Genomic DNA, 9136 nt, shown 5'->3' on the forward strand with positions numbered 1-9136 from the left:
ACCTTGAAATATTCTTTGTGACAGTGACTACAATTCTGATCCTCTGCCATTTGTCATTCACAGCACAGTAGACCATATGACTGTCTGATTTATAATAGGCAATACCAGTTCATTTCACCTCACTAATGACTGGGCTGCCAATCTTCAAGCTTTCCACTTCATTTTTGATGACTTCCAGTTTTCCTCTGTCTCATACATTCCACATTCTTATTTCTAATGAACGTTTTATTGTGTCTCATCCACACTACATTCTTGTTTCTAATGGACATCCCCCTGTGTCTCACACACTCCACGTCTTATTTCTAATGGACGTTGGCATTTTGGAGGACTTCCAGTTTTCCTGTGTCTCACACCCTGCTTGTTCTTGTCTCTAATGGACGTTCTCAGCTGTTTCTTCTCATTTTGAGTCGTGCCCCATCAGTAAGTAAAGGTTCCCACAAGCTCCATTCCATCCACATCATTCAGACTGAGGAAGGAGCTCTTCCACAGTCTTATTTTAGTGCCTCCCAACCTAAGGCCTCATCTTCTGGCACTATATCAATTAATGGCAGGTCCTGTTTTCCAGTCTGTCCTCATCTTGAAGCTCTGCTGAATCCTGTTCCCCGTGGGTGACCCCATTGGGATTTGGAATACCAGTGGTTTAGCTTCCAACAAACTGACAGATGAGTGATGACCCTTGTCCTGAGACCGTCAAACATTCAGAGCCTGAAGGACCTTAATTCCCCTAATTTGAGAAACACTGAAACTCTCACCACAGACACCCCATATTAACCCTACTTCAGAGATCCTGTATTCTCCTCATCCAGGGTACTCGGGATCTCCTCTCTTCAGCCTGAGCAACCCTAAATAACCTCATTGTTGTGTACCTTAAATCCATTTCATGAGACCCTAAATCTCCTGAATGTGAGTCTGAGGTACCTAGGCTCTAATCCCCTCAACATGATGGATCCTTCATTCTCTCAACTTAAGTACCCCAAATCTCGTCATTCAGATAAACCTCAAATCCTCTTCTCCCAACTGATTGCAAATCTCCCAACTATAAAGGACCCAAATCACGTCAGCTTCAGAGATTACAAATAACCTCATCCTCCGGTCCCCAAACTCTCAATCTGGATGATCCAAAAGCCCCTTGCTCTGTGAAATCCCAAGTCTCCTCACCCTGAGAGAGTCTAAACCCCCACAGCCTGAAGGACCCTATATCCCATCAGTCTACAGATCCCTGCTCTTAGATACCCAGCCTGCTGTATTGACAGATCTTTCCACATTTTCCTGCCAGATACCCCAGAGAAATGCCAGTCTGAACCCCCACGACCCTTTGGCTGCGCTACTGCATCAGAACTTGTAACCCCCTCAACACCCTGACTTCCCATAGTCCTTCTCCTCTGACCCCAGTTCCAGATACACTTGGCACAGGGCAGTGACTTGGGGGGCTGTCCTGACTGTCACCTCTTCTTTCCACAGGCACTGTGCTCTTGGGCTGGAACTGTCAGAACCTGTGGGTGATGCTGACAGCATGAAGCTCACCAAGAGCCATGGAGGAGAGCATGAGGAGGACACCCATGGTAAGGGGGGAGTGGGAGGCCGGAAAGGGAGGCCCACCGAGAGTGCTGGAGATGGTGTGTGGGGAAGGGTCCACAAAAGGAAGGCGGGGTCTGTTGGAGAATGAGGACACCGGCCTCATCACCTACCCTGTTTGGGAAGCGCTAGAAGATGCCTAGAGTCTGCTCAGTTCATCAGAAAGTGCCTCCGAAGGAAGGAGGGTCATTGTCCCCAGCTGCTCCCTGTCCATGTGGATGTCCAGGCGGTCTGGGCCTGGACCCATTGCATGTTGTTTTTCTCCAGAGACAGTTTCATACACTTCTCCAAAGAGGGCTGGGTGGAAACGGGAGAGCCAGAGAAATGCCCTCCATGAATGTCAAAAGGAACTAGGAGCTACTGGTCACAGTAGGGTCCTACCCACAGGCCTCGGCCCCTGCACTCCCAGGACAAGCTCCTGTGTAGAGGGAGACCTGGGGGGACAGTTGGTTCTCTGTCCACTCTAGCCTTAGTAACAACAACCTGTAAATAGAGTCAGTGAAATTCACATCAGGTTCTTCAGAAATGAAGTGTTTGTTCCATATGCCTTTTACTTTGCAATAGTTTGAATAACTTTTTATGTTTTTGTCTGATTTTATTTTTTAATATTTCAGGCACACATTGTATAACAGCACTTCTGACCAAAACAAGTTCTCAGGCTCCTTCTAGCTTCTACCAAGGTGGTTTTGTGGCCCCTACCGCTTTCTTCTTAACCTCCTCCACATTACTAAAAAATTCATTCATTCAGTCATCATTTCAGTGAATTGTTAAAAGAAGCAGGTGAGAGCCTGCTCTATTAGACAGGGTTCCAGTAACTAGATCTACAGATTCATCAAGACAGCAGAGTGACTTCAGTAGAGAAACAGCACCGACATACAGAATACATGCCCACACATGTCATACTAATGAGCATGCACATGTGTGTGTCATGCCAGTGAGCATGTGTACACATTATCCAACACAAGACAGTGAATTTGTACAGACATCTACCACAACAGATAGTGAACTAACCCGGTGGTCGTGCATACCCGCCTACTACACCAAACGGAGCACCCACATGCATGTCACCCCAGACCCTCATCAGTGTTGTACAGAAACTCATTGCAGGGGGGGGACATCCTGTGTGTGAAAGGACACAGTATGGCACAGGTGCCCGGGCCAGCTGCCTCACGTTACTCATGAGCAGGTGGACTGAGACATTCAAATAGCTGTGGGCAGAAGATTTGGGTGCAGAAAGCAATGCATGCAACTTCATGAGGCAGGCAAGAGGGTGTTTGAGAAACAGCCTGGAGACCCCTGCAGAACCAGTGGGTGAGGGGAGCAGAGGAAAGAGTGACAGACCCACACCCATGGCCACGAGTCCATTCCTACTCATAGCAACACTGTGTAGGGTTTCCGAGGCGGTACATCTTTATGAGAGCAGAAAGCCTCATCTTTCTCCCATTGAACAGCTGGTGGGTTTCAACTTCCAACTTTATCCTCCAGCAACACCAGAGCTCCTATAGAGAGACAGAAATGGGGAAACTAGGTTCTGAAATTGATGCTACAATATTAGGGTTTGTCCTGAGAGTGGGGGAAACTTCTGGGGATGAGGAGGCTTTGGTTAGACTCTAGGATCAAGATGTGATTGGGGATCCACTTGGGGACTCCTTCAGCGCCCAGGTGAGAGTGGGGTGGTGGACAAAGGTGGGAGTTGTCTGCATGAGATGTAATTTGAAACAGAACTTCCTATCGCATTTGAGCAGGAACTAGTGTCCTTTAGTCAGTGGACCAGGGCCAGTCCTATATTGTCTACACTTGATTTCCAGATGTGGGTTTCCAGATTGCTGAAGAAGATGCAATGAATAAGGATGGAGGGAAAAGTAACCCTATAAAGGAGGACTTGGTGGAGTCAGAGCCTGTGTTCTGATCCTAAGAGGAACTCTTTCCACAAAGCAGACAGCAGACCGTCCTTTCTCCACTGACTCTGATGGAAAACTTTCTCTTCCAGGAGAACCAAAGGCAGAGATCCATCCATGTCCTCCCTGCCCTCTGGTCTTGTCTGGTCAGAAATTCCTCCATCAACAAGTGCAGCACACCCATCCCTCTCAGTCCTCTCCAAGAACTCCTGCGGAAAAACACCTTCACCTAGAGCACCACCATCCAGGGGCTGGGAAGGAGCCGCATTCTGAGCAACTCGCCACGAATGACAGAGCAGAAGGTCTTGAGATGGGAGATGGGTCCAAAGCCATGTTTGAAAGGACAAGGCAGGGGGGCATTTTAAAGACCTTCATTAGTCTACCCAAAGACCAAATGGGGAGTTCTAGGAAGGCTAACAGAATGACGCAGACAGACCCATGCCCAGGCCACAGAATGAATGCTGAGGACACAGGCAAATTATTCCCGGGGAAAGGAATCCCAAGAATTGCAAAAGTAAAGTGTAGAGAGTGTGGACGAGGCTTTAGTAAGAAATCAATCCTCATTATACACCAGAGGACACACTCAGGGGAGAAGCCCTATGTCTGCAGGGAGCGTGGGAAGGGTTTTAGCCAGAAATCAAACCTCATTATACACCAGAGGACACACTCAGGGGAGAAGCCCAATGTCTGCAGGGAGTGTGGAAGAGGATTTAGTCAGAAGTCAGCCCTCATCAGACACCAGAGTACACACTCAGGGGAGAAGCCCTATGTCTGTAGGGAGTGTGGGAAAGGATTTAGTCAGAAGTCAGCCCTCATCAGACACCAGTGGACACACTCAGGGGAGAAGCCCTATGTCTGCAGGGAGTGTGGGAGAGGCTTTAGTGGGATGTCAGTCCTCACTATACACCAGAGGACACACTCAGAGGAGAATCCCTATGTCTGTAGGGAGTGTGGGCGAGGCTTTAGTGCTAAGTCACACCTCATTAGACACCAGAGGACACACTTGGGGGAGAAACCCTATGTCTGCAAGGAGTGTGGGAGAGGATTTAGTCAGAAATCACACCTCATTATACACCAGAGGACACACTCAGGGGAGAAACCCTATGTTTGCAAGGAGTGTGGGAGAGGATTTAGTCAGAAATCACACCTCATTAAACACCGGAGGACACACTCAGGGGAGAAGCCCTATGTCTGCAGGGAGTGTGGGAGAGGATTTAGTGCTAAGTCACACCTCATTATACACCAGAGGACACACTCAGAGGAGAAGCCCTATGTCTGCAGGGAGTGTGGACGAAGCTTTAGCCAGAAGTCAAACCTCATTAAACACCAGAGGACACACTCAGGGGAGAAGCCGTATGTCTGCAAGGAGTGTGGGAGAGGATTTAGTCAGAAGTCAGTCCTCATCACACACCAGAGGACACACTCAGGGGAGAAGCCCTATGTCTGCAAGGAGTGCGGGAGAGGATTTCGTCAGAAGTCAGCCGTCATCAGACACCAGAGGACACACTCAGGGGAGAAGCCCTATGTCTGTAGGGAGTGTGGACGAGGCTTTAGTCATAAGTCAAACCTCATTAAACACCATAGGACACACTCAGGGGAGAAGCCCTATGTCTGCAGGGACTGTGGACGAGACTTTAGTCATAAGTCAAACCTCATTAGACACCAGAGGACCCACTCAGGGGAGAAGCCGTATGTCTGCAGGGACTGTGGGAGAAGATTTAGTCAGAAGTCACCCCTCATTAGGCACCAGAGGACACACTCTGGGGAGAAGTCCTATATCTGCAGGGAGTCTGGGCGAGACTTTGGTGATAAGTCACACCTCATTGGACACAGGAGAAGAAAATACTGCCAACAAACACCTCCATCTCCCCAGCTTTGAGAGGCTTCAGAGCAAGTTCCAGAGAGTGAAGAGCACAGAAATAATTGGGTAAGCAGGTCCTTCATTTTCATGTCAAGGGAAGATGTTGAGAAACCCCAAGGGTTCCTGAAGTGGGCAGGTGGTTCTGCCAATCCTCTTCCCATGATGATTTAGTCTTTTGTAGTAAATGTTGCTTTCACACAGAGCTGTAGTCCAAGCCACGTACCTTACTCCCTCATCAGAGAAGACACAGAGAACTCAACATTCTCAGCTCAGATTTCCACAGCACTTTGGTCCCTGAAAAGATGAAGTGTAGATTCTGACTAAATGATTGGAGAATCTAATGTGGACCTGGGGAGAGAAGTTGGGACCCTCTGAGAAGGGAGCACTTTGATTCCCTGGCAAGTATAGCCCCCTCTCTCACTGACCACTCCCTCACAAACCACCTGGAAGCATAGTTCTCTGGCTTAATGCCTCCCAGGGTCCTTGAACCACATTTCTCATAGAACACCAATCTAGGCCTCTCCCATTGACTTTTCTCCAACCAACCTCTCCTCAGACCATCTTGTCAGCCATACTACAGAATACCAGGCAAAGCAGGTTCAGTGATGAGCTCCAAAACTCAGAACCACATGGGTAGGAACACTTTAAAAGTTTGGAGGCTTATAGCTAGTGGAACTTGCAGCGAAAGTAAGAAATCGTGTACGTATCAATTTCCCAAGCTTGGCGGCCCAGAGTCGACAACTTGGGTGAGACCAAAGAGCAAGACCAAGTGGGGGAGCAGACACACCATGGAAAAACACCACAGGAACCTCAGAGCAAAGGTGGACAATACACTTTGTCAGATTCGCTTGGTTCTGATTTTCTTTTCTGATATCTGTTCATTGGCCGCCCACTGTTTGCACACCTCCTCTCTGGTGACTAGAGGGGGTGCCTGAGCAAGTGGACACCCCCCACCCTCACCACTGATGGCTTCTTCTGCCACGCATGCGGCTTGGCATCTGCTGTTTGACACGGTCCCAGTAGAAGGAGAAACGTCATGCAAAGCAGATGATTCTCAGAAGCTGGCTTCTATATTCTCTGTAGGATAACTCTGAATTCACCTGTAAAAATATATAATGTGGCCGTATTCACAGCCTTTACTGTGAGCTCTGCAGACCTTGGGAAGAAACCAGTGTGGCAACAATTGTTTCATCTTCAGTGGTTTGAATTCAAAGGGAATTGTATGAGCCACTCCCGATCACAGAAAACCTAAGTAAAAAGTAGCTGCATTTATTAGCTCACAAAAGCAGATAACAAACTACAGTAAAGTTGACCGACCTCTACAGACCTCACTACAATTAATTACCAGCCAGAATCCACAGATCCCCATTATTACGTATAGGCACCTACGTAAATAAGCAGAGAATAATGAGCATAAGTGAAAAATAGTCTAAACTTAATAATTACATTTCCTGCAGCAATTAGCCAGATTGGGCCTTATGCCTCAGAGCTTCAAAAGAAAGGAACATAGGAACACTGTGGTTAAGCAATCTAATGAATACTTTAGAAAAATAAAATAATTAAGTAGATGTTAGTAATACCTTTACTATGAAAAATACTAGTACATTATGTCGGATAGAAGATTGATGATTAGTAGAAATAATAAAGTAGTGTAGCCATTGATGATTTAATAGAACCTTATATTACTAAGAGGATGTAATCAGGGGCCTGATAAGTGGAAATGATTTGTGTAAGGTTTAACTTGATCTTTTAGTAGAAATAAGCAATTTATCACTGACGTAGGAGAGGAGATGATGTCAAAAGGAAAATGTTCAATAGTTGAAAAATGAACAGGATATGGAAGGGTCAGTTTGGACATCACAGAAATACTTTTGTTAAGGTTGTATGATCACAGGGTGAAGGAATGTTATGATTAAAACTGTAATAATTGAAGGGAAAATCAAAGTATCAAATTATTTTGTAATGTGTAATTTTAAGTACAAAAATAAAGACTTGCTGACCCGGGGCAGAAAGAGAAGAAAAACAGAGAAAGCCCCATCAGCCAACTAATCAGAGGCTTCTTGATTGCTTTCATTTTCGCCAACTCCGCGTCTCCCCTCATGTCCTGTGACCCTGCCAGAGCTGGACTCCCACACATGCACACATATACTCTCAGCACAAGAGCAGGCCCTGAAGTGTTTTTTGTTTTTGTTTTTTTCTATTTGGCAAAGGCCAGAAAACAAGGGGTGTGGAGTGGGAAAGAGAGTTTAAAAACAAAACAGGCCGAAAATTAAATTAAATCCTGAGGTACAGCATAACAACCACAGTGGCATCTTGAGATCTCTCAGGCAGCTTTGAAGGCAAGAAGCTGAAAGAGGACATGAAAGTTATACTCATGTTGTTGTTGTGATGTGCCGTGGAGTCGGTTCCGACTCATAACGACCCTGCACAGGGTTTCCGAAGCTGTTAATCTTTACCGGAGCAGAACGCCTCCTGTTTCTCTCGCTGAGCAGCTGGTAGTCTCAAACTGCTGACCTTGTGGTTCGCAGCCCAATTCATAACAACTACGCTACCAGAGATCCTATGCTCATATTAGACTCCAGATAAATTTTTTCACCTTCTTTCCCCCCTCTCTTTTCTGTGATTATAGACTGCAGTATCCAGTCTAATTTTTTTAATGATTTATTGTGAATTATATGATAGTTTACATGAGAGAACTTTAGTTTTACATTCATTCCATTGTATATCGTGTCATTGCCATGGTTCCAATCCCCTCCATTCATCATCAACCGACCAGAGGGTATATCCTAGAAACCCTCCCCCTAACCCCCCTCCAGTCTTCAGCCCACCATCCCTCTCCCTCTCTGGATCCAAAGGCCCCAGCCGCTTCATCACTCCACGTCATTGTCTCTGTCTCTATCTCAGGCATCTCTGTTTCTCTGAATAGGGTCCCGCTCTCGGCTTTTCTCTGTTGATGATCCCAGAGACCTCCACTCCTAGACTAGAGAATTAATCACTCCCTTCCTTGCTACAAAACGTCTACCTTTGCATTTCCAACCCTCACAATCAGTCCTGATAACCATTATTCACTACAGTATCATGATTTACCCATCTATTTCATTTCATCAGCTCCACCCAGACAGATTGGATAGTACCCACTGGAGATTCTGCCTTCCTCCATGCCCCCTAGCTCTAGGTTCCCTCTTGAAAGCTTGTAAGCCAGTCACTTCTTGCCTTTGTAGTCCTCCTCTCACTCAAGAGTATCCAATGTCCAAGTTGCCCATCTCTGCCCACTCTGTGTGTGGAGGGGGTGGGAATGTTTCTTGCTGTAAGGATTTGTTCCTTCTTTTGAGTCACTGCATCAGTAGGTATAGGTCAAGTTCATGAGATTATATCAGCTCACTCTTTTTTTCCCTCATCTTTCTTCTGGTTGAGCTCTGATCATCAGGTCTAGGTCACATGGGTACCATCATCAAGTATGGGTGCTCTTGTGCACATGCTGTCTCTTCCCATCAGCCGGTAGCTCCACTCTCCACTCGAGTCCTCCTTGGCCACGCCACTGACTCTGGACCCAAGAACCCCCAGGTCTCCTCATACTGCTTGTCAACCAGGTCATCAACTGGGTCCACCGAAGCCCATTGAACATTGCTGGACTTAGCTTGCCGCTTCATTGCTGCTTTTACCCCACTTCCCCATATTGGTGATGCATGTGGTCATCAATCAGAGCGTGTGTGTCCATTGAGTCTTAGTCTTGGAAGGGGGTTTGCATTGAGGGGACCCAACCACTTGCCTTGATGTTTCCTGGGGAAGCGATTTGTTTGTT

The 9136-nt window shown here is 46.8% G+C and overlaps 2 protein-coding genes across 2 annotated transcripts in view; both read left to right on the forward strand.

Moving 5' to 3' along the window:
• The window catches only part of LOC102830467 (zinc finger protein 337-like), a 51708-nt gene extending 50191 nt beyond the window's left edge, over positions 1 to 1517 (forward strand). Inside the window, exon 3 of the mRNA XM_006877733.1 lies at positions 1462 to 1517. Coding sequence (XP_006877795.1) covers positions 1462 to 1517 — 56 coding nt within the window. The remainder of the gene's footprint in view (positions 1 to 1461) is intronic.
• LOC102830839 (histone-lysine N-methyltransferase PRDM9-like) lies at positions 1514 to 5352 on the forward strand. Its single transcript, XM_006877734.1, has 2 exons — positions 1514 to 1562; positions 3722 to 5352. Exons 1-2 carry the CDS (start codon positions 1514 to 1516, stop codon positions 5350 to 5352), a joined length of 1680 nt encoding a protein of 559 aa, XP_006877796.1.
• Positions 5353 to 9136: the final 3784 nt, after the last annotated feature.

The sequence above is a fragment of the Chrysochloris asiatica genome, unplaced genomic scaffold (assembly GCF_000296735.1).
Source record: "Chrysochloris asiatica unplaced genomic scaffold, ChrAsi1.0 scaffold00584, whole genome shotgun sequence".
Classification (NCBI taxonomy): domain Eukaryota; kingdom Metazoa; phylum Chordata; class Mammalia; order Afrosoricida; family Chrysochloridae; genus Chrysochloris; species Chrysochloris asiatica.

Excerpts from the sequence above, each read along its gene's own strand:
- LOC102830839 (XM_006877734.1), top strand. The coding sequence starts at position 1,514 with ATGAAGCTCACCAAGAGCCATGGAGGAGAGCATGAGGAGGACACCCAT. Across the intron at positions 1,563-3,721 it reads GCATGAGGAGGACACCCATG|GGGCTGGGAAGGAGCCGCAT; the intron begins GTAAGGGGGGAG and ends ACCACCATCCAG.